At 36.9% G+C, this 25701-nt stretch overlaps 1 protein-coding gene across 1 annotated transcript; it reads right to left on the reverse strand.

Annotated features, from left to right (window-relative positions):
• Positions 1-3246: 3246 nt before the first annotated feature.
• Positions 3247-21445, reverse strand: LOC104589306 (transducin family protein / WD-40 repeat family protein). Its single transcript, XM_010247569.3, has 11 exons — positions 21253-21445; positions 21126-21173; positions 20880-20921; positions 20070-20189; positions 14020-14165; positions 13776-13923; positions 13578-13661; positions 12536-12651; positions 5312-5370; positions 4569-4659; positions 3247-3588 (listed from the first exon to the last, which is right to left on the reverse strand). The coding sequence occupies exons 1-11, from the start codon at positions 21341-21343 to the stop codon at positions 3361-3363; spliced, it is 1173 nt and encodes a 390-aa protein (XP_010245871.1). The 5' UTR covers positions 21344-21445; the 3' UTR covers positions 3247-3360.
• Between the last annotated feature and the right edge of the window lie 4256 nt (positions 21446-25701).

The raw sequence follows: 25701 nt of genomic DNA on the forward strand, positions 1-25701 counted from the left end.
TAGGCTTGTAAGTCGGGATAGTAGTCGATCCTCCGACCTACAGGTAGCCTAGCTTTACTTTCTTATCAGCGCCAGGAACGGTTATAGATGTTCATCTTATTGTAGATCCATGGACAAGAGTCTTGTGGCTTTGGATTCAAGAGGATCGCTACATAAGTGTTTGGATCGCTTAGTACTTGAAGGTTATCAATGGAGGAAAAGAAGTCGAACACCAACCCCTGACAGATATTTGGAGTGAAAAATTTTACCTTGTTTGACTTTGAAAATTTGAAGGAGAATAAGGACAGATTTAATCAATTAATTAAACTATAAGAATAGTTTAAAAAATTTGCTATGAAATGCATACTTATTAATTTATAATATATAAAAAATATAAGATATTTATAATATATATATATATATATATATATATAATCTAAGGGCTGCCGCCCAATATTATTGCTACACAATTTTGAAATTTGCTCTCACCTGTTACACTGCCCAGCAATGGGCTTGTACAACAATTACAAAAAACCTAACCGGGCATGGCCACCTAGTCCAAGCCTAAGTCCAAAGCCATGCATGTGCACCAATCTGTCAAGTTGTGCACCAATCTGCCTACATGTGTTGCGCTCTACTGCATCCACATGTCCCAATGGTCAAGCAAATGTCTTGTTTCTCTGATGTGAACAACAATTGACGTGTCCATTTTTATTGGGGATCGTGATAATCTATTACCAAATGTCAATGTGGTCGCAACTGCTTATTAATCTCGACCCCGTCTTATCTTTGAGGAGTTTCCCAGAAAGCTAAGAACTCGATTACTCAAGTGTGTTTTTCAGTATTTCAATAAAAAAAAAAAACAGTCCAAAGTTAATATTTGTAGAGTTCAGATCAGTTCTTCACACCGTGCACCTTACAACAGGGGTGGAGTTAGAATTTTTTATTGATGGGACCAAAGCGTAATAAACATGGATAAGAGGGCTACAAAATAAGAAACATAGATAGGAGGGGCAAAATATATGTAAGATTTAAATGACTACTATAGAAATTTTCAAGGCATAGCTCCCCTCTGCCACCCCTGGCTCTGCCCTTGCCTCACACCAATCTTATAATTAGGGGTGTAAATGGATCGAATTCGAATCGGATCAGGCAATATCTGAATCCGAATCCGATTAGAAAATTCGATATCCGAATTCGAATATTTGATTCAAATTTGATTAATTAATTATTTTAGATAATTAATAAATATAAAAAATAAATATTTTATTGATATAAAGTATATAAATATATAAATTATTTATATAACTTAATTATTATATATTAAATAATCGGTCGAATTTGGATATTTATCGAATCGAATCAGGACATATCCGAATCCGAATTCAAATCCGATTAACTATTCGGTAAGAATAGGATGTTCGAATTCGATTCGATTATACTGAATATCGAATTCAAAATCGGATTTTCGAATACCGTTGACACCTACTCACAACATGTCTTGGCTTCACATCAAGAACATCTCCTATACTTACATTTATTATTCATGGGAGATGTCCTCAATACAGGATGGGATGTGGCGGTGAATCAGGTGTGAGGTGCGCTTTTGTGAGGAACAGATCCATTCCCAATTCATATTTGTAAGTTCTAATAATGTGTTTTCAGCAGTTGGAATTCTTTCTTTTTTCTTCTGAATCGAACCGAAATATCGTTGGCATTAGCATACCAGGAGCTCGTATCTTTTCTTGTACAGTTATACTCCATTCACTTTTCATTGGATTAACAGAACCTTTATTTATTGGGGGTGAGTGGGAGTCCGCGTTCTATGCACCGGTGGGTTCACTTGGACATGTGAACCCACCAATCACAATCGACCATGTCGGCCACAAACGTTAATGGGCCTTTGACCATTAACATGGGATAGCTGGTTCAACCGGCCACAAAAAGACAAAAAGCAAATGAAAAACACCCAGTCCGAGTTCCTCCCTTATTCTCCCTCCCATTTTGCAATGTTTCACTGCTTTTCCTCCACCGAACCTTACCCACACACCGGTGACCATACCACAGCAGACGGTGGCCCAAACCAGCAGCCATCGGTGGCGAGAGCTCCAGCGATACATTTTATAGCCTCCTCCTCCTCTTCTTCTTCTTCTTCCAAAGAGTTTGCTATTTTCTCTTTTCAATAGATCGAAGCCTTACACCGGCAGGATTCTTCAAGCGAACAAAGGTGGGTCAATACCGGCAGACTTTCTTTTGGCTGTTTGGACAACATGATCTGGTCTGAGTCTCGTCGTTGATCTGTTCAAAACAAAAAACAAGAAGAAGAAGGGGGTTCAGTGGAGGAGAAAAGAGAAAATGATTGGAAGGGTTTGAACTGAGAGGGGTTTCAATTTAGTTTTTATCATTTTGTATCCGGTTCAACCACACACTCAATTAATGTCCGCCTATCCATTAACATTAGCCCATTTTTGCAAAGACAACGTGGTCTTCTCTCATTGGCAGGTTCACAGAACACGAGCTCGATGAATGGGGCCTTAGTCATAATTGCTTTCTTGTTTTGCGTTTGGCCAATCAAAACCTTACCCGAATTTATATCCGAACTTGGATTTCTTGTTTTTCCTCTCCATTAAATTTGTTATCTTTATATTTATATTAAAATGATGGGAAGAGGGAGGCTAAGGGCACTCTCACCATATAGTTCATATTAACCCCTTACATTCTTTCCTATTCAAGCTCTCATTCATTTTTATTTACTTGGATAAATGTGTTTATCCGGGCAAATGTTTCCCAAATTACGGACTTCGATTATCCAGCAAGTAGCATGGGAGCTAGTATAACAAAAATTGAGCACAGGTAAGATGGTCAGTGGTCAACTTACTGGTTGACCAACTTACCCCCAATAAATATCGAAAGCGAACAAGGCCTAAATCTTTTATTTCTTATTAAACCCCTATTGACCCTTGTGACGATGATCACCCAACAGGCGCATAACTGCAAGCTCAATCAATAGACCTCATGTGCACCCTGTTCTATATCTGGCTATCTGCCACTAAGTTCCCCCAACAAGGAGGGCATCTCTACATACTTTGTTTGTCCCATGTGATAAATGCCTAGTCTCTTCATTAAAAAAGTGCAGGCCACGTTCAATCATGTCTGGGTTGTGCATCCCAAAACACAAAGGAAAGCAGCAAACCTCAGGTACTCTTCACAGCTAAAAAATGTTAATTCATGTACCACATAATGCATGATTAAATTCTGCCACAATGATTTTTCCACCAAAACTATTTGGTATTTGACAAAACAAAAATACCAGTACATATATTGCACAGACATTAATTTACGGCAATAACTTTAGCGCTTCTTACAGATATCGCTTCTTTCCTATCGAAATTCAGCCATTTCAAATACTCGAGCAGTCCCATCAAGTGACACTGAAACAAGGAATTCCCCAGTAGCAGAGACGACCAGGGACTGAATGGCTTCAGAGTGACCGCTGAAAGTTCTAGCACAATTCCCAGAGAGGCTATCCCATATACGTACTTTCCCATCTACAGAGCCAGTGGCTATGTACCGAGATGCACCCAGCCATGACAAACATGTCACACCTTCCTGCCACCAATAAGAGCTTCAACATGTCAGCAACATGGTTAGAATGCACAACTACAAATTAACTGATCAAATTAGTAGCTACTCAAAAGAAGCCATGAAATTAAACAAGGGATATTGGAGAAAAGTAAGCTTTTCATGCGTATATTTCTATGATGAACAAAATAATTATGGCCCAGAAGGAAAAAGCGAAAACTAAAACAAAAAGGGGACCATCCTTGTGGTACGGAGGGCGTAAGTCATACCTTCCATACAAAAAGAAAGCACCTTTCTAAAGATTGATTTCCCCTGGCATTCTTGAAAACAAAAACCAAGGGGTGTTTACCAATAATGAATGATGTATGGTTTAATTTTAAAATAAAAACAACAGCCACATCCAACAAAAATGATATGATTTTGCTGATGTCTTGAAAAACACCCCTCAAAATGAGCATCTATGACCAACTAACAAGAAGACCATGAAAACAGTCCTGTCTGGTCTTCGATGAACAATTGTCAGCCACAATTATTTTTTATCAATAATTCAAACATATTATTAATTAAAGTATGAGTTAGCTACAATCTTCTCCTAGGATTCAAATGCGACGTCAGCTACACAACAGGGGTAGCCCATCCCCCAACCAAGGTGCAGGCGGGATTTGATTCCAAGTCTCCCCTATGACCAGCATGAGACCTTTCTATATCCTTTTAATAGCTTTTTTACCTTGTATTCATTTCTTCATTGATATTTCCTTAGTTTTCTAATATTTTTTAAGTTGATCAAATTCTATATTTAAATTACCAAATCAAAATTGAATTTGATAACCTATATTCAAATCTACTTAAATATTGGATTAAATCTGAAGACAGGATTCAGGTGATCAAATCAAATTTGTATCATTCTAATGCAACTTGTTAAACACCCTACTCTTGCCTATTTGCAAAATTAGTTTTTAAGTGGTGAAATCTTCAAAATATAACCGAGGAACCAAACAAAATTAGACCTCATGGTCACACGTGCAACGTGGTGATGAATGCTGCAGATCCCAGATGATGAGCTTCTGATCCATGCCCCCTGTTGCAGCCCAAGGGAAGCTGTGACATAAAATTGACATATTAAAGAAGAGATTAAACAAATATAGGTTACAAAATTCAACAAGGATTTGATGATTGCTGCAACTTATTGAAAAATGAAAAGGGTTGTTGTAAGAATATGAGCAAATAATACCTAAAAAAAAGAATTTGTGCAAATTCAGAACCCTTTTTTTAAAATGAGGTAAAAAATTATTGATGAAAAAGAGATAATGATACAACAAGCCACTTGTCTGAGCTCCAAGCAGGTTGAAAAAACATTCTATCGTGGATACAAGTAAAAATATTTACTATTAGACAATCAGATATCTTGTAATTCTAACTATTACCATTAAGTAATAGGTTCTAATAAATTTTCTGAAATGCAGACTGCATATGGAAAAGAGCATTGTCACATGTAAAGGTTCATCAAGAAACCATGCAAATTGTAATGTGTGTTATGTTAACAATAACATTATGTCAAACAACCAAAGTGGGATTTGTCTGTATGTTCGAGGGAAAACCATATTAATAAATGGCCACTAAAAATATGTGGAGTCTCAGAATCCAACACATGTCTGACACAAATGCATTGTCCATTAAGGAAAAATTCATGCAACAACAGATTTAACCAACAAGCTTTCAAAGTAATTATTACTCAAGATGCTGAGCATACCTCAAAGAAAGTCCAACACACTCGATTGAATCTGAATGACCAACCAGTGAACTAATCACCTGCACATTGCAATGATAAGGCTCATCAACCACCATCCTTAGTTCACCATTAATTTCCAAACATCCATTCAGGATATAATATTGCAAGAAAACTCCTAACTTCCTTGGAATAGGTAAATATTGGAAATCTATAACACTGAATACCTGAAAATTCTTAGCATACCACATACTAATGCCAACATGATAGAGGCCAATATGACACTACATAGAGTTTCTGGAGTACACTTAGTCGACACTTCTAAAATATATAGATAGCTATGATACATGAATAACTGCACAAGGGTGCTGTATTGTGCCAGATACTTCAATTTGTAGTGTAAATTCCATATCCAATACCATATATCTAGTCATACCCTTGCTGTATCTGAGCACTCTAGAAATGATATACAGGAGGGATTTTCAGTGTGTTTTATTAAAAAAGATGATGTGCAGATAATCTAAAACAATAGCAGTCCAGACCCATATACAAGGACTTTACATGGCTAACGTAGAAAAATATGTGTCTACTGTCTAGGCCTTTACACGTGGAAGGATGAATAAAAATGATTGGTGCCCAAATATATTGAACATGGTTGGAGTTGAACCTTGAAAATCACCAAGAGTAAATGTTCACCAAACCAATTCTATGTATGAGTTGATTTACTTTTCATGGGCACCAAATGGCAGAGAAAGATCCAATTGACACCACCCATACTATAAAATCACTTCATTAGCCATGATAGTATAAGCTGGTGGAGACCTTTTAGGTGTTAGGACTAACCCGTTCCCATTGAATAATGTAATAAAGTAAGGATGCAAGTTTAGAGTTGAATAATTTATCATAGCATCAGGCTCAGGCCCATTCAAAATTTGACAAATGCTCAACCCACGAGCCACACCTGCCCAAGTTGCATCCCTACAGTAGTGTCCAAACTTTGTAGTAGCAAGGATAGAGGAATTATATGAATGACAGTGACTCCCCTATACGAAAGGGTGTATATGGTATACCAATATTCCAGTATCCACTCTCCAGAGTAAGATGCACTATAGTTAAGATCTTGTCCAGCAAAGCAGTCTTAGCTTTCTACATAGGTTTCATCTATTACCAAGTCTATCCGTGAATCATTTGCAGATCCTTTTATCCCAAATCATGGTGGTTTGAAACTTTCCATGTTTTACTCTTCCAAAGCTTTTAATAACATTGTGAACTCCCACGTATCAGGGCAGTCACTTTGTGTGAAAAATGCCAAAGGTTAGAACTGTACCCAGTGACCCTCCCAAGACCCTAGATAGTTAGGACCGACATTGGGTAATGGCCTTTCTTATGGGGATGAGTTACCCAACCCACTATACCCCTACTAGGACAGATTTGTCAGTGCTATTATCAGGTTCAGTTGATGCTTGGTTCCCAAAACCCTGGTCCACATTGTGTTTGGGTTGGAATGTTCTACAAACCAGGTCATTTCACCACTATCTAAGTGAAAAGGTACCCCTGTTTTTGCCTCTCTGTTACAACTAAGCATTCCGCCTCCAATGATCATGCTTAGCTTTCCCTTTTATCAATTTCCTCTGTCTTGCCCCACCCTAGCTCTGTGATGGGGTAAACCAAGCTTGGTTGCAAGAACATTTTCACAGGTTGGGATCAATATGACTCTGCCCCATACCAAACCTGACCCATTGACAAATCCCTAACGTGCAATGATCCCCGAATAATCACACAACTCTCACCATCATAGTTCATATGACTCCATTATCCCTTGGTTAGATATAGTATGCAGCTTCATACTCATTTAACAAAATAAATCAATTAATGGTGACATGATGGAAGCCTAAATTCGATGCATTTTCCCCAAAGCACCAATTCCAATTGCCTCAAATAAGATGATTAAGAAAACAGGAAGAAGAAACTAAGGTCAGCAATTTCAAGAACCACAATGACCTACACGGTTTACTCACTCTCCTAATCACAGGAAAAATATCAAGACCTTAAAATTGATCTAACAACTCTGACTTAACAAAAATAAAAATAACAACTTTTCCAGCTAAGCTAAGACAAAACCGATTTGTGTCACGTGGAAACCCTGACTAATCCAGAATAGCCATCAAATAGAAGATATCTGGATTACCATGTCTTCGCTCCCCAAAATCCATGTCAACTCCATACCCCACCATTTATAGGAGTTTTTCCCAACAAACAATAGCTACACAAACTTCTTTTTTCAAGTTAAAAGATGCATAGAAAGAAAGCTTTATACAGATATGGCAAAGGTATCACTGTTTCTAATCAAAAAAAATGGCAAAGGTATCTCTGGATGAAACTTTTTTTTATCAATAACAAAGATTTCACTAATCAAACAGAATAATTAATTACAAAGGAGGGGAGATAAACTTTCTTAACTCCCCCAGCAAAGGCAAGAGCCCTCAAAGTGAAAAAACTAAAATTACAACTGAGCCCAGAATAAAGATTACCTAGCCACCCCTTGCTTTGCTAACCCATCTGCAAACAAGTTAGCATATCTTTTTCTTTTTTTTATCAGTAATGGCAGAATTTATTAAGAATAAGAAACTTTAATTACAAGAGAGGGGGAGGTAAACTTTAAACTTTCTTAACTCCCCCATTTTAGCAAAACAAAAAATACAAGATTAGAAATGAGCCCAAAAGAAAGATCCCCTCTTCACCCCTTGCTTGGCTAACCCATCAGCAAGTGAGTTAGCAGTTCTCTTTACCCAACTGTATTTCACCTCAATGTCCCTAGTCAGCCACTTAATTTTTTTTTTCTTTTCATTGCTGTAGTTCCAGATAGGCAGATACCAGAGTTATCTTCCTTTAGCCATCTCACCACCACCTCTGAGTCACCTTCAAAAACCACTTTTCTTAGGTTCAGGTCCCTTGCTCTTTGGGCACCTTCCAGAGCCGCAAGGATCTCAGCCCTAAGAGAATCTCCTTCTCCAATAGGGCCTGAGAACATGGCTATAATAAGCCCCTCATCATTCCTAAACACTCTCCCTACACCAGAGAGCCCTAGGTTCCTTAAACTACTTCCATCAAAATTCAGCTTCATGAATCCAGGTGGGGGAGAGGTCCAAGAGGGAGAAGAAACCGTATTAACCTGGGCAGAATTAGCTATCTCTAACCAATTCCTCATCAAGTCATCCAAGGAAAAAACTGTGAATATGTTAGGTCTAGCATGAAAGCAGGCCCAAACGACGTGACCCAGGCCCAACAGGCCCAAGTCCCAACCCAGAGCACTCCATGGATCACACACATAACACCGCCCATGAGGTTCATGTACACGTGCCGTCCACGTCATGAGAATTGATCAGAGTTTGTTAGAGATAGTGAGGAACGATCAGAGTTTGTTAGAGGTCGTTATCCTCTCATCATGCATTATAAATACCTGTACGAGGCTGTGTAAAGAATATAGAAGAAAACCCATTAATATCTCCTCTGTCTCTCTCACCCTTCCTTCTTTCCCCTTCTCCGTTCTCCCCCTACCCCTTTCATCCATTTCAGGAGGGTGAGCTCCCTCGAACCAGCTCCATCAGTATTGAGTCCCGAAGGTGGTAGATCCATCAGAATAGGTTCAGAGATTTCAGCCAGTGAGCCACCCTTAAATGTATCAACTCCATTACATTCTCCATGGTTCTTTCCTTTTCTGAGAAGGTACGTGAGTTTCTTTCTTCCCAGATAGACCAGCAGACTGCAGCCCTTGTACATCTCCACATAAATCTCCCTCTTTTTAAAAGGCCAACTAAAGTAAGAAGGAGAAAAAAGGCTTTGCACATTCAAGGGAGGGATCCAGTTGCACCCAAAAAGGGCACCCAGCTTGTACTTTATTTCCATGTCCTTAGCCAACCACCTGAACTTTTTCCACTCATTGGTGTAGTTCCATAACCCATCCTTGTCTTCTCTCAACCACCCTATTATCATATCACCTATGAGTCCCCATCAATTACAAGCCACCAAATATTCATTTCCTTGGCCCTTCAAACACCTACCAAAGCCGCAAATATCTCAGACCTGAGAGAGTCACCTTCTACAATTGGGCCTGAGAACATGGCTGAAACAATTCTATTCTCATCCCTAAACACACCCACAATGCCTGAATGCCCAGGGTTCCCTCTACTGCTGCCATCGAAGTTCAACTTTACAAAACCAATGGGGGGAGGGGTCCGAGAGACAGACAAAGACTTGAATTCACCTAGGCAGAACTAGCAATCTCTTTCCACTTCCTCAGCAAATCGTCCACTGTAAAGTCTGTTAATAACTACAAGGACTTCAACCAATGTACTACCCTGAAGTGAATCAAGTCAATCAGACTTTCAAGGTTTCTCTATTTCTCAAAGAAAATCCTTGAATTCCTTTCTTCCCACAATATCTAGCATGCAGTAGCTCTTGGGCACCTCCACATGGTACTACCCCTCTTAAGATGCCACCTGAAAAAAGAAGAAAATAGACTTCGCACATTCAAAGGGGGATTCCACCTACACCCAAAAAGAGAAAAAGCCCATTCCCAAATAGTTTTGGCAAGCTGGCAAAAAACCAACAGGTGATAACCAGTTTCCCCATCATCTTTACATAGAATATGCCTATGTGGAGATAAACACACCTTGGATAATTGGCTTCGCACATTCACTAGTGTTGATTCTTTTTAGGAAAGTTTCCCAACAAAAACTCCCAACCCTAGGAGGAATTGACTTACACCAAATCTCTTTAACAGGGAAGGGTAAACCTGCAGTGCTGGAAGGCTGAGTTAAGACTTTGAAGAAAGAGGCACAAGAGGAATAGCCCGAGGGGGTGGCGGTCCAAATTCTGGTGTCTTCCTTTGTGGGGTCCAGAAAAACATTTTCAAGAATAGCTGGGATAGACAGGGTGTTGTCCAGATCTATATCTCTAACAGCCATTCACATACCCAAATTCCAACCAAACCTAGTGTTTGAAGATGACGGGACAAAAAAGGAAGAAATAGGCTTGTTTTTAAAGATAGCATAGAGGGATGGAAATTGATCCTTCAAAGGAAAATTCCCCACCCAAGTTTGTTCCCAAAATTTTATGAGGTTGCTTGAGTTTAAATCATACCTGATTAGAGGGGAGAAAACTGGTAACAAGTCATGGATTGTTTTCCAAGGTGAGGCACATGTAGTCCTTGCCAAGATTCCAGGATCCCATCCGTTGTCCTCCAACCCATGAATGCTAGCCACTATTCTTTTTTTTTATCAGTATGCTAGCCATTATTCTAGCCCACAACTTCTCCTTCTCAAAAGGGAACCTCCATAACCATTTCCCCAATAAAGCCACATGCCTCTTCCTAATGTTCCCGATCCCCAACCCTCCTGACTTCTTATTCCTAATCACCATCTCCCACCCCACTCTATGGTCCCTCTTCTCCTCACCTGACTCCCACAAAAAGTCTCTCATCAACTTTTCCAATTTGTTAGACACCACTGCTAGAATCTTACCTATGGATGAAACTTTTCATGAATAGAGGACAAGGAATGGAACATGGGAACTCCTTTTGAGCCATAAAATGAGTTCATTATTGAAGTGTCCTTGGCCATTTAGACTTTTCCACAAAATGGCCCAACCAGCAAACCCGCAGTAACAACAGCAACAATGATGATGATGGTGATTGGTTGCCACTTTTGTGATACCAGTCAATTGGTTAGTGGTTACCAGTCTTTTAGGTATTGTGTTTGTCAAGTATCGGAGTTAGACTCATATTCAAATCAAAATACATGACACAAAAGACTACAATCAACTGTAGAAAATAAAATGCCCTTTTTGAAGTTTTAGGCTTCTCATATAGTGTGTTGGGTTTCAATGAAGAATAAGCTAGATTTCCGAACTTGTATGCTGCCAACCAAGAGCAACTAAGCCCCAGCATCTCTTGCTCACTGGAACATATGTTCTCAAAGATCCAGGCATTTCTTTCAACCTAGGCACACCAAAAGACAGCTATAGCGACTAGGCCCTAGACAACTTTCCCACTTTTACTTAAACCACCAAGCTGCCAACTCAGAAGAGAACAACCAATCCACCAAAAGTTCCGAGTACTCTGTTTCACACTGGCTGTGAAAGGGACAATGCAAAAATAAATGGTTTGTTGTCTCCACCTCAGCAGAACCAAAAGAACACTCCATGCAATCCAAATTCAGGCCCCTGCTCTGAATTTTGTCACAAGCCAAGCACTTTCCAAAAGCTGCTTTTCATACAAAGGAACTTAATTTTTGAAGGACTTACAGATTGCCAAATTCTGCTATAAGGAAACTAACTCCAAGCACATTTTTCCAGCTTCTCGTAGAACAAATTCAAGAGAAAAGAGCATTACTTTCTCATTCCTGCCTTCTACAATCAGGTTGTCCCACCTGAGGTATAAGGGATTTTCTGCAACAGCTCCACCATTAAATCCACATCCCAGTGATTTAAGTTTCTTCTTATAAAGGATTCTGGTGACACAGCCATTTGAAATCACATAGCAGTCCTTAAGCAATTGAGGCTTCTGTATTCTGTGCAGCCATGAACAATGATGGAAACGTATCCACCAAAGGTTGCTGTCTACACCCTCTATCCATCCATAACCTTTTTTGATGAATGATCCATCCATAACCTTTTGTGAATTCAAAACTTACTTTTTCATTTCCTTTCCAAAATAGCAGTGCCACATGATTGAATGTTGCTACCAGGCTCTCAATCCATCTCCCTTGAACCGTATTTAGACTCAATAACTCTTCACAAGCTTTCCAGTTGCTCACTAAGCCTCCAATTCCACTTTCAGAGAAGAGAGAGAGAGAGAGAAAGAGAGATGATGGTGGTGGTGGTAGTGGTGCCCCTCTAAACATGGGAAGACATAAATACACTGTATTGAGAGAGAAACTACTATTTTTAGATAGGCACTTATGAAGAATCCTTTTCCTGCAACAGGTACAAACAGGGAACATTTGGTAGTGTGTTTCTAATCTAAGTATTAAATATGATGAGCATTTTCATGTGTATTAGTCAATGAAATAATGACAATCTACTTGCTCTATCAGAACAACAGCAATAGAAGGAGAACATGAGCACCATAGATAGTATACTTTAACTCAAAATTATAGACATCAATAGAGCCATAGGCCCATAGCTAACAAAAAGAATAGTTAAAAAATAAAAAAAAGAAACTAGATTTTAATGGGGGTGAACTCAAACCTTCCCACTTGATATGTTAACAATATGAACAGAGCTATCCTTTGAACTTGTAATAGCAAGCATGGAATCAGCGCTTATTTCCAAGCATGTCAGTCCTTCAGTATGATATGGATGACCTAGAGTGCAAAGGAAGAAAAAAAGATCCTAAAAACTCAGCAGGAATCTCAAATAATATGATAATGATTCAATATATATTATCTCCAAAATCAGAATATGAACCCAAATTATGGAAGCATGTAGCCAGGAGTTATCCTCTTAATAGAGGCTTCCCTCCACAAATCTGACACATCAACTAGTACCAGATGGTAGCAGATGTTCCCACTGCCTGTGCAATACATTTTGTAATCAATTAGTATCCAGATGGTAGCAACCATTATTGCATGTTTGTACATAATGGGTTCACAAATGCTGCAAACAACCCAGCCAGATCATTGAATCAATTTGGCACATTAAATTTTTCCTTTTCATTCTTTCTTTCCATTTTTGCTAAATAGACCAATTTTCAGTCCTCAAATCTTCTATTGATACAAATACATCATGCATATGTAATAAACTTGGAGAATTCTAATAAGCTGCTTGGACTGAGGCAGTAAAAGCTTTTGACTCCTTTAATCAAGAAGCAGAATACCCCATGAAGTGTGTTTTTATAATTCCCTCAGCAACATTTTGGTAATTGAAAATATGCAAAAGGGTATTTTATTAATTGCAAAGTGGGCATTCTGTGTTTGTATTGGCAAAGCAATTTTTTTATATTTCTGTCTAGATTGGGACAGTTCAAACCGCTCAAATTAGAAGACATACAAATGACATTGCTTTATCCGTGTCAATATTAGCGCGTTCACATGACAAGCTTCTACCAATTCTCCTCTTCTATGTTCCGTAGTAACAGAGTTTCCAGCCAAGCAAGCATGAAACACATACAACTACAAACAGGTTTGTTTTGAAGCATGACCAGAGTGAGACTAAAAGTTGATGAGCAGGAAGGGGTGGGGATTGGGGAAGAACCTTCAAAGCCAAAGCAGAACCAACTGAATATGTATACCTCTAACAACATGGATGTTTTCACCAGTTTTTGGGTTCCATATCCTTAATGATGCATCATCTGAACCAGTACAAATAGTTTTACCTTCACAAGGCAAGAAATGCAAAAAATCAAACCTATGTTTACTATTGAGGAATAAAAGAGCTCAAGAAGATTCAAAAACCAAAACTCTTTTGGACGGTAAGAGTACTGAAGTACCATCAGGGGTAAAATCACCACAAGTTACATTGCTACCGTGACCAGAAAACATATTAAGATAGGCACTTTTGTCGGCATTCCACATCCAAACAGTAGAATCCTCTGAACCAGCCAAGACCACATGCCCCCTTGGATGCCACCTGACCCACTGAGTAATTAAAAAGTTCAGATCCAACCTTAATCTAATTATCTCATATCAAAAGTTATTGCCATATGACCATTAAAGAAAGTTTAATGTTCTCACCTCAATGCCCCCTCCAGGACCTTCAAGTGTGCACTTGAGACTACCTGAAGATATGTCCCATACTTGGATAAGTCCATCAAAGCTTCCTGAGGCAAGTAACTGCCCATCAGTGCTGAAGGCTAAACTAGAAACAGAATCCTTGTGCCCTGCATAGAAAAACAAATAGTTAGAATGTGCTCCCTTGAAGCTAAGCTAATCAATTAACTCAGTACAAGTAAATGCTGAACTTAATCAAAGAATTAAGTTTATGAACTCACTGCTGAATACTGATAAATGATGAATCTTGATGGTTAAAGCAAGAAAGATAAAGCAAAATAGGCTTGAGAAATTAGCAATCTAACCTACATCCACCCTTGGAGATATTTAAATTTTGAAATACCAGCTGCCCTTCTATAACACTTGCAGATTGTTGATTTTCCATTTTTTTATTTTCAGAGCATTAATTTAACATGGGGACTGATCTACTAATCAACAGTCCGGATCTGCTACCATTACCAACATGTTGGTAGCAACATTGCTTCCAACATAATTTATAGCCACACATCTCAAACATCTTGCATACTTGGATGTTGTCATTGATGGGGGTTGTACCATGGAGATGGCAATCATATTTTAGTTGTGTGGCTACAATCATGTGGGAAGCAATGCAGCAATCAACATGTTGGTAGTAGATCCGGACTCACAAAGAAGGTTGTCTGGAAGAGCCAAAGTAAGACAGGAACCATCAATGTGGCAACTGGCAACTTCCCTTGAAACCTGAAGAGAGTACCCATGTTCCTCCCTTTGACCTTCACTCATGGAACTGATAAGTTCCAACCCCAAAAGTATTGCTACATGTTCTGAATAAGAACTTCTTTATGGGATGTCTATTATTTTGTTGATAAACGATAGTTCACATTAATATTTAAGAGAGACCGATGCAGCATAAGTGGTCCTTACTCATTTGGACCATAGGCCCATACACACAGGATTTCCTTACAATTTATATGTCTCATCTTGATGCAGAAGCTGAAGAGTCAAAATTGGAATTTTATGAAATTTTATGTATTTCTGTATTTTCAGACAGTAGGGGGTATTTTTGTCATTTTGCACTTTTCTGTGGGATCCAACAATATGGTTTAATTTTTCTAGTTATAGTTTATTTATATTTAAAATTTCAGAGTCATTGAATAAGTAGGATTAGAGTTATTGAGTCTTCTTTGAATTGAAATAGGATATGACAGCTTAGTTTGAGTTCTACTAGGATTATCGAGTCTACAGTTTGACTACTAGAACCATTATGAGTTTTTTTTTATCAATAACAGCAACTTTTATTAAGAAACAAATGATAGAAAATTACAAAACGAAAGGAGAGGTAAAAACTCTTAACCCTCCCTAACATTAAAAATCAGATTACAACAATGCCCAAAAAATATTTGCTCTTCCCACCCCTTGTTTGGCCAAAGTGTCTGCCAGAGAGTTAGCACTCCTCTTGGCCTACTGAACCCGAATTTGCATGTTTTGAGTTAGCTGAATGATTTTCCTTTTTTCATTTGAAAACTTCCACAGACTGGACTCTTCCTTCTGCAGCCAGCTAAAAGTCAGCCTAGAATCACCTTCCACCAACAGTTTGCTGATTTTCAGCTGGCTGGGCTCTTTTAATCCCTTCCAGAGCTGATGAAATTTCAGCTCTCAATGAATCCCCCCAACCTATAGGTCCTGAGAACATGACAATAATTCAACCTTCTTCATCCCTGTAAACACTACCTATGCCTGAAAGGCCTGGGTTTCCTTCACTGCTGCCATCAAAGTTCAATTTAATGAACCCCAAAGCTGGCGGAGTCCAAGCTGGACTAAGGGATGTAGTCAAGGGAGCAGACCAAGCCACTTCTTTGCATTTTCTAAAGATGTCTCCTGCTGAATAACCTTCAAAGAGCTTGAGCTTCATAGACTTGACCCAGTGAACCACCCTAACATATATTAATTCAATGATGGCTTCCTTGCTTTTTTCGTCTTCATGAAAAGTTCTTTGATTTCTTTCTTCCCACACCGTCCAGCAAATGATGGCTTCATAGACTTGACCCAGGACCATTATGAGTTTAACAGCTTGACTCCAATGATTATTATGAATTTAGATTCTATAAATATGTATGGGCGTTTTACACAAAGAGCAATGAAGCTTATGAGTTTTCTTCAGCTTATGCTAACTATGGTGAGTGATTCCAGGTATTTTCTCTCTTCTTTCTCTCCATATTTTCTCTCTTATTCCTTCAAGAAGCCATTACAGCCATCAACAACCATAAAATTCTGATCAAAGAAGACCGTTCAACATTTTTTTGATAAGTAAAGAGTCATATTCCATTAATTCAAAGATCAGTTACATGAAAATCCCCTTAGAGATGCGTGCGAGGTGCTGCCTCTCCATACAGAAAACACAAAAACTACATCAAAAAGTGCATGACTGTTAAAAAAGACAAATTACAGTTGCGCCCAGAACAATGTTTCCCTGTTTGTCCCTTGTTTTGCCAAGACATCAACAAATGCATTAACTGATCTCCCAACCCACTGTACTGTTACAAACATATTCCTTGTCAATCATTTGAATTTCTTTATCTCATTCTTGTAGTCCCACGTGACATTCTCCGGATTATTTAACCAATTCACCACTGTCTTAGAGTCCCCTTCAACCAGAAGCTGCTCCACACCCATTTCTTTTGCAAGAAATATTCCTTGTACTGCAGCTAACAGCTCTGCCCGAATAGAGTTACCAACACCTAAAGGGCCAGAGTCTAGTACGACAGCCTCCCCAGCCTCATTCATCAATACACCTCCCAAACCAGAGGGACCCGGGTTGCCCTGGCTACTTCCATCAAAATTCAGCTTCAAAGAACCGTGAGGAGGGGGGACCCAGCTTGTCATTACCTTTACCTTTGAGGAGGAACAACTTGCTACTGATAACCAATCCCTCCAACAGTCAGCTTCAAAGACCATTCAACATTCCCTAAGGACTAGAACTGAGCTGGTTCTACATCACATTTTCTTGCAATACAACCCCCACATCCTAGGATTGGAGGATACAGAAGAGAATCTAGGAAGATGCCAAAAAAGATATTTTGTGTTTTTCTTTTATTTTATTACATTATTTGACTAGCAAGTAGTGTTAGGGTTTCTTTTCTCACTATAAATACTTGTATTACTTTACCAATAATGATATTTTGAAAACCACAAAATAAACATTACTTTGAATAAAGATAGTTTTTCTACCACTCTTGGAGTTTGTGCTTTGAGAAGTCCTCTCTCTTCCATTTTTGTAAAAGTTCTTTAACTGTATTAATATGAATAGTATCACAAAAGGATGAAGGACAAGATGGACATCAAACAGAAGAAATTTCTGAGCCCATCACAAAGATGTACAAGCAGCAAGCCATTCAAGTTTCCTAATGCAAATTAGCAATCAGAACTTGTCACGTATTCCATCTCGGATCATTTCATATCTATCTAAACCATCAGTTATAGCATACAAACCCCTAGGAATCCACCTCGGAACCAGAAAACAAGAATCAAAAGAAGCCAGTTTAGGAATCAGCAAGAGGTATAGTCTCCATGGTCCTCTTCCAAAACTGTTTCCCCAGTTAATGCACTAAAGGAGTGAAGGAGAATATTGAATTAAACTAGGAAGAAGGGCTTAAGATCGCCATAGTTCTAAGTTCATATTGAAAAGGTATCACATTCACTTTTGTAGAGCCTGCTTCACTAACAAGACAATTAAAGGCCCAAACCACATCATAGTTTATGTCTAAGGGCCCTTGATTGCCTAAGGGCACTGCCATCATCAAGAATCAATATCATCTCCCTAACTCCTCATTGAGAAAAAATCAATGAAAGTTTGGACAGCTTTTTTTTCGACCAACAAGTGAAAAGATTTTATTGATATTAGGAAAATGGGCAAGGCGTAGATTTTAGTTTCCAGAGATACATGATGAAAGATAGAAGAGTACAGCCAAAGCAAAAACCCCGCTCCCCCAAAAGCCTTGCATCATGTAAAGCTTGCTTTGACCCAAAGGGTATTCACACCCAAAAAAAACATCTGTCTATTCCTTCCTAGGCAAGGGAGTAAGCTAAGGAATTATCGTATTAGGGAATCCAGCAAATTTCTGCTTGCAATTTAGCAGATAGGTGCCTTGATATTTAGCAGACAGGTGCCTTGCTAGTTTGGACAACTATTTCTACTCGGGGAGAACTCCAATACAAAAGTAGCATGGGGCTGATGCAGACTGGAAGACTGGAGGAGTGAACATGTAGTCAATCCAGACAATCCCTTTCCAATGGATGGTGCAAGTACATGGATTTAGGTCCCATGGACACTGCGCTGTGAATATCCAAATAAGTGTCTACAGCGTGCCAAGAGCGCAGTGCAAAGCCAGGTTCCCATGTTTAAATGAAATAAATTGTGCTGAAAGATACCCAAATGACTGATAGCACAAAAGCTTTCTACAGTGTAGTTTCCACTTAACGCCTAAGTCACAATATGTGACCACACTTGCAACGAGACACGCTGAATCACAGTGCTGGCATAAAACCAAGCTCACTAATGTCCTACGAACCAGCGCATCAGCGCAGTAGTCCTCCGTGCTGTGATGACACACTGCCTAAGCGTTGTAGCACTGCAACGTGACAAGCACAAATGTATGTGACAACATATCACCTAAACACCGTAGTGCAATAACACAACATACTGCAATGAATTACCAATGCATCAACACTCCAAACAAAAGGCTAAGGCATACTGAGAAGCTTCTAGAGGCAAGGATGTAGCCAAGCACGTGCTCATGTGCAGGCTCTGAGGAAAAAAGTAGGAGCCCTGATCTCAGAATCTCCACGATGACATGTGGGGAAACCCTACTAGCGAACCTTCTGTCCTAAAATTAACCGACCGATAGACATTCTTGTCCTAGGAAAAGTCTCCTTTTCCAATACGTAGCTTCCTATTCTTTTAGGAAGTTCTCTACAAATAGAATAGATCTAAGCCCTCAACACACATTCATTATCAATTCCATGCCAAAGTACTGCATGATCATGATTCCAACCCTTCTCCAACTTCCATTAAAGATCCCCTCACAACTCCCTACAGCCTGACCCTCTCACCTTCTCCTTCCTGAGGCCATATGCTGCCTTTTAGGAAGACCTACATCATTGCCTTACCACCCCACTCACAAATGGTTTGGATAGGTTACAAGATTCTTTTTTTGAGAGAAAGGGTAACTTTATAAAATAGAGAAGAGAGAGTACATGAGATGATGTACAAAAGGCTAGTCACAAACAGGTTACAAAGGCATTATACTATTACTATATAAGTTTTCCCTATGAGCACCAGACTAGGGTAATTTATCTGCTACAGAGTTTAAATTCCTGGGAATCCAGATTAAAGATGCATTCAAGGAGTATATCAGATCTCTAGCCTCATCTATGTAGTGAGCCAAAATATGATATATATTTTATTCAAAAAAGAAAACATTGTGCATAAGTGAGATGATAAGGATGTAAAGAAGGCTACTAGGCCAAGAATTTTCCCGCATAGCAAATATGGGTGGCTCTTCTAGCAAGTTTCCCTACTTGACCCTATGAGGATACCCTTTTCTTTATAAGGTCAACTCTTTTTCTCTTTCTTTTCTTCTCTTTTGAAATAAGGTCTACTCTAACTTATAATCATACCACTTCTATAGTTTCTAGTTGGTAGGACACCAAAGAAATGAGTCTCAAACTCCCAAGGTGAGTATACCTTACCCCATTCCTCCCTAAAGTTAGGAAAGATGACCTGCAGAGTTTACAATTAAGGCATTGCTCTATTCTTGTTTACAACATAAAATTATGACCCTATACTTAAATATTATATTCTTTTAAATATTTAGTTACAATGCTAGTTAAAAATCCCATAACCAATTGAGTTGCTAGAATCCAATCCCCAATTTTCCATGCACATAGAACGGGATATTTTTAAAGTCATACATATCGAAGCAATACAAGATACAACTAGCACGTATAGAATCTTTCTGTGCATAGAGCAAGCATACCTTTAAGTTCAAAAGCCCAATCTCCTTGGCCAATCTTCCACATAAATCCCCTATCATCTCCTCCACCTGTTGCCACTAGTGCCGCATCTGTTGGACTGCATGCAACCGTATAAAGTTCACCTGCCCAATTTTTTTAATATAAAATGACAGGGTACTTATGATAAATTTCTCCTAATGCATAAAATGCAAAAACTAAGTATGTGTTTGGTTCCGTTTATGTTTATTGAATAAACGTTTGTACTTTATTTGCTGGTAAAACCGAGAAATGCAATAATTGCAACCGTTTATGACAACTAGGCACCACTTCAGCGTAACAGTGAATAAACGCCTGGCCGTTTGTGGAAGCTTCAAAAATTAACTTCTACAAACGGCTGGCATGCACATAAACCAAAGTTCACTTTTTACATTTTCGATGTATGCAGAAGAGCAAGAGAGAGAAAATGCTGAGATGGTGCCTATGTGGCACCATCAATAAACGTTTACTGAATAAACGTAAACAGTACCAAACACCATATAAGTCTAACAAAAAGCAGTAAATGAAGATTGATCTCCATGTTAACGTGGTAATCCAAACCCTGCCATGGGGACTATAGGCAAGACAAATGCAATGCCAAAAACTAAAATTCAAAAACAAAAAAAAAAAAAAAGTTAGAGAAAACAGAAAAGTCCACGCGCTTTATTGGAGTCTGCATGAAATAAGCTCTAAGGACTAAAGCGATAACAATTGGCACCAAGTTTGGGTCACAAAAACATAATATTGAAAGAACAGATATCAAACATTTTATATGGATAGAGATCTGGGTATTTTACCAGTATGGCCAGTGAACACGTGCATTGAATCGTCAAGTTCCTCTGCAACCACGTAAGAGAACAAACAACTTAATAGGATAACATACTCAATAATTCAAAGCACCACCCGATTTTTCTGGACCTAGTAGCGCAATCGATTCTTTACTTTCAGTTTGACTTGAATTTCTCAGTACAGATATATCCATTGAGACGGGAGTACACTATGAACATGAAAAGGAACAGCACAAGTATCGTAATTGAACATACCAATATCTTCAGCATCTGGACCGGCTTCATCTTCCACATCAGGAAGATCTGCACGTGCAGCTAAAGAATTTAGAACTATATTTTCACAAAGAGAGAGTGGAAGAGGAGAGAATCCCGCATAGGGTACCTTCTTCGTCGACAGTGATTTCATTGATGATGTCATCTTCATCGAGGAAGACCTCTCCATTGTCGTCCTCGTCATCACCATGACCGTGCATCGTTGCTGCTAAATTGCTCAAAGAGAAAGGGTTTTGCAGGGTTTTATTCTCCCTTCGCGGGAAAATGCCCTTCTGTTTTTAAAACCCTACTTGGTCGATCACTAGTGTCATCATAATCATATCCTTCGAGTTCAGGGCCGGGCCGCAGTAACGATCCAACCGCACCCAGGGCTGTCAGACTCGGTCCGGACCGGAGAGACAAACCAATGACCCGGTGGCCTTCTCCGGGTCCTGGTTGATTGACGGATTTTCACGGTCTGGATGAGCTAACCGGTAGAACTAGAACTACGACCCAATGAGAATTCCTGTTTTTTATGTCAGTCAGAGTGCCCGTTTGGGAGGGGCATTTTTAAGAAATAATTTAAGATAAACTATTGAAATCTCCCTTGAAGTATAATAATTCCAATTACCTCCCCTGAATTTTTTAATACAGTTGCAAGTGAACCCTTTCTGGTAGAATCTTCTAAAAAAAGGCATAAAAATGTCTAAAATACCCATATAGTTACTATTGAGACTGGTTTATATGGGAAAAATAATACAAACTTTATGAACAACAAAAACAAAGGGAATTTAAAGTTTTAGCTTTACTTTGAGTGACTGATATAAAGGGCAAATTTGGAAAATAAATCAATTTCAGGAAAAAAAATGGAAGGAATTGGAGTAGTGATTCATATCAAGAGAAAATTTGAAAAACAAACGTTTTTGTTAAAAATAATTGCACGAGTATTTTAGACATTTTCATGCCTTTTATTAGAAAATTCTACCAGAAGGGTCTATTTGCAACTGTCATAAAGTTAAAGGAAGGCAATTGCAATCACTAAACTTCAGGGAAAGATTTCAACAACTTACCCTATCTATCTATCTAACTAGGTAGTGAAGAAATTTTCTATTTTTTTGAATTTTTTATTTTTTATTCATTGTCATTTTTGAAACAACTAATGAGATGCACTTTTCCAATAACCTAAATAAGCTCTTCTCCTAAAATTTCTCCTAAACCTCCCCAACTATCCCCCAAATTCTCCAAAATATCTCTAATTCATATTTATCTCCAAAATTATCTCTAATTTTGTAGGGAGTTTCTCTCCTAAATTATCTCTAATTCCTATTTATCCTCTCCCCTACTTTTTATCTATATTTATCTAAATAAAAGTTTGGATTAAAAAATTTAAGAATTATTAAATATTTTAACAAAATTATATAATAACTTTAAAATATTTATCAAAAACACAAAAAATAATTTTATATTTTTAAAAAAATATATCACAAAATTATTTACTAACAATTTAAATTATGTTTTTTCTAGATTATCAATTTAAATATTTTTCAAATATTTAATAATATGTAATAGATTTAAATAAATAAAATTAAAATAACAAAAATTTTAAATATTTTATAGATTATTTAAATATTTAAATAACTAAATTTTAAATAGTTAAAATAATGAAATTATGTAATAAATTTAAAAAATTTCTTCAAAGTAGAAAAATAATTATAACATAATATTGAAATTAATAATAATTTAATATATTATAAAATTAATAATGAAATTATGTAACAATAGTATAAATTATGATTGTATGGATAATTAAATTCAATAAATAGTTAATATTTTAAATTTAAATGTTTTACGTATTATTTAAGAATTTAAATAACAAAATATTTAACATAACTATATTTTAAATAGTTAAAATAAAGAAATTGTGTAATAAATTTGAAAATTCTAAAAAATAGAAAAATAATTATAACATAATATTGAAATTAATAATAATTTAATATTTTTACGTAATATTGTAAATAACTAATTTCACTTATATCAAGTAATAATTTGAGGAAATAACTTTCAAAAAAACTTAATATTTATTAATAATAATTTTAAACTCTTAATATGTATTTATTATATAATTATATATACTAAAATTAATATTTATTATATTTTAGTAATTATTTATTGTTTTTTGTGATAAATGCATTTTCAATGATTATGTATAAATTTATTTTGTTTTATTATTTAACAAATAACTTTCAAAAATGATTAGAGATTGAACTACTATTATTGAAATTTTTAAATTTCATTTATTGTATTTTTGTTATAACTTATTGATTAATATTTATAAAAGATTAAACTATTATTTGAGATTATGCTAATTATTGATTAAGTTAATATGTTTTTAGTACTTATTGTTGTTTTTGTAATTACTTTTTCCTTATCAATATATTTTCAATAGTTGTGTATTTTCGCTATAAATTTTCAATAATTATTGGAGATGAAATTATTGTTATTTATCATATATGAGACTACTAATTTAGCCGAAATTATGAGTGTTCATTAGTTGGTTCGGTTTGGCCACAGGCTATTTGGCCAACCAAATTGACCTGATCAGGTTGGGGAGTTGGTCAATTGAAACCGATTGACCTTTTGTGAAAATCGACCCACTAAAGTTGTATTGGTTTGGATCGATTTTTTGGTTTGGCCAGTCAGTTCAAAAGATTTAAACTTAAGAATTAAATTAAATTTTAAAAATTATAATGAAGTTATTAAAAAATAAATTTAAAAATTAGATTTATGATATAAAACATCTTAGACTAAGAAATATGGGAACTTTCCCACTTTTTCATATTAAAATTTATATTTAAAATATAAAATATGAATATATATCCATGGTTAGATTGTTCGATTTTGGTTAGTTTACAAATGGCCAAAGTGAAACTGATCTAACTTGGTCGAATTGGGAAATTTTTTAATCAAAGCCGACCTAAAATACTAGAAAAATGGTCTACTCGAGTCGAGTGTTACATTGTGGAGATGTGTAGTACTATCATCAAGAGATGTTCCCAATACACAGTGGAGATGTGTAGTGTTACATTGTGGAGCGCAGATGTGAATTCTACTCTTATGTGTTTCTATTAGGGTCATTTACTATAACACACCTTATTAGGGGTGAGCATTCGGTTTTTTCGGTTCAAAATCGAACCAAAGAAACCAACATTTTAAAAACCGATTTAACTATATGATAAACTGAAATTTAAATTGAGATATTTGAAAATTGAATAAACCAAACCGAATTTTTTTTTTGGTTATTTTGGTTAAAACTGAAGTTATTTAACCTAAGTGAAGGAAGCAGATTTTGTGATTTTTTTATGGGAAAAAATTGTGAAGAAATTCATGGAAAAGGTTTCAGATTTTTTTATGAGAAAAAATTGAAGTTTTAAACACAGATTCCATACAAAATAAAAAATAAGAAAAAAAAACTTCAAATGAATTTATGTAAAAGGTTTCAAAAGAAAAAAAAGGAGTTTGGGAACGATGGCAAGTCGGCAGTACTTAACACTGGACGGCAGCCGACGCGATGACGCAGTTTTGGGAACGACGGGCGGCACCGACGGCAATTGGAGGTGAAGAAAAACGATTGAGGTCTAATGAAGGAAGGAAGAGCGGAAGTCTAGCCGTCTGGGTCTGGGACTCTGGTTTGATGGTCTCTGGAGTTTGGAGTCTGGAAGGAAGACTTAGCGGCTTAGTCTTTGTCTCTTTGACGCCCGCACAAGCTTTCACTCTTTCAGATTGAGGAAGGAAGATGAAGAGTCAAAGAGTGAAAGTGTGAAAGACTCTTTTAGACTTTACGTAATACATACGTTATGCTTATTTTGGAAATTTGGCAAATAGTAAAATCAAATATGTATTAATTTATTAAATATTAATATAAAATTATAAAATATAATATAAATAATATTAAAAATATATAATTAAAAAATTAAATCGGTTTTTTCGGTTAATCGATTTATCAAAATGATAACCAAAACCGAAAACTGAAATACAAATGAACTGAATAGTAAAATCAAATTCGACTGATAAACCGATTAAACCGAAACTGAAATTTTAATTTGCTTTTTCGGTTTTAACCGAATTATGCTCACCCCTACCCCTTATAGTTTTACATGCTTACTTAAACCTACCTTATAGTTTTCATTTTATTAAAACATCCCATATATTTTATAATTTATTTACTTAATCAACCTTTCATTAAGGAGTGCTTGTTTGTTTTCGCTTAATAAATCTTGTGCATTGCACGGGCCCCGCTAGTATATAATAAAACAAGGCAATAAAGAAATTTTCTCATTTTTTTGAATTTTTTATTTTTTTATTCCATGTCATTTTTGAAACAACCAATGAGATGCACTTTCCTAGAACCTAAATAATCTCTTCTAAAATTTCTCCTTAACTACCTCCCCTACTATCCCCCACTTTTTCCAAAATTTCTATAATTCCTATCTATCTTCTAAATTATATCTAATTCCTATTTATCTCCAAAATTATCTCTAATTTAGTAGAGAGATTATAATTTATTAGAGAGTTTCTCTCC

This window comes from Nelumbo nucifera, chromosome 1 (assembly GCF_055504915.1).
Source record: "Nelumbo nucifera cultivar China Antique chromosome 1, China Antique-T2T, whole genome shotgun sequence".
NCBI classification, from domain to species: Eukaryota; Viridiplantae; Streptophyta; class Magnoliopsida; order Proteales; family Nelumbonaceae; genus Nelumbo; species Nelumbo nucifera.

Bases quoted from the DNA above. Each gene is read 5' to 3' on its own strand.
- LOC104589306 (XM_010247569.3), bottom strand. From the start codon at position 21,343: ATGCACGGTCATGGTGATGACGAGGACGACAATGGAGAGGTCTTCCTC. The intron at 20,922-21,125 runs GTATGTTCAATT...ACGTGGTTGCAG, and splicing joins TCCAGATGCTGAAGATATTG to AGGAACTTGACGATTCAATG. The intron at 3,589-4,568 runs GTCTAATTTTGT...TATTGGTGGCAG, and splicing joins GTTGCACGTGTGACCATGAG to GAAGGTGTGACATGTTTGTC.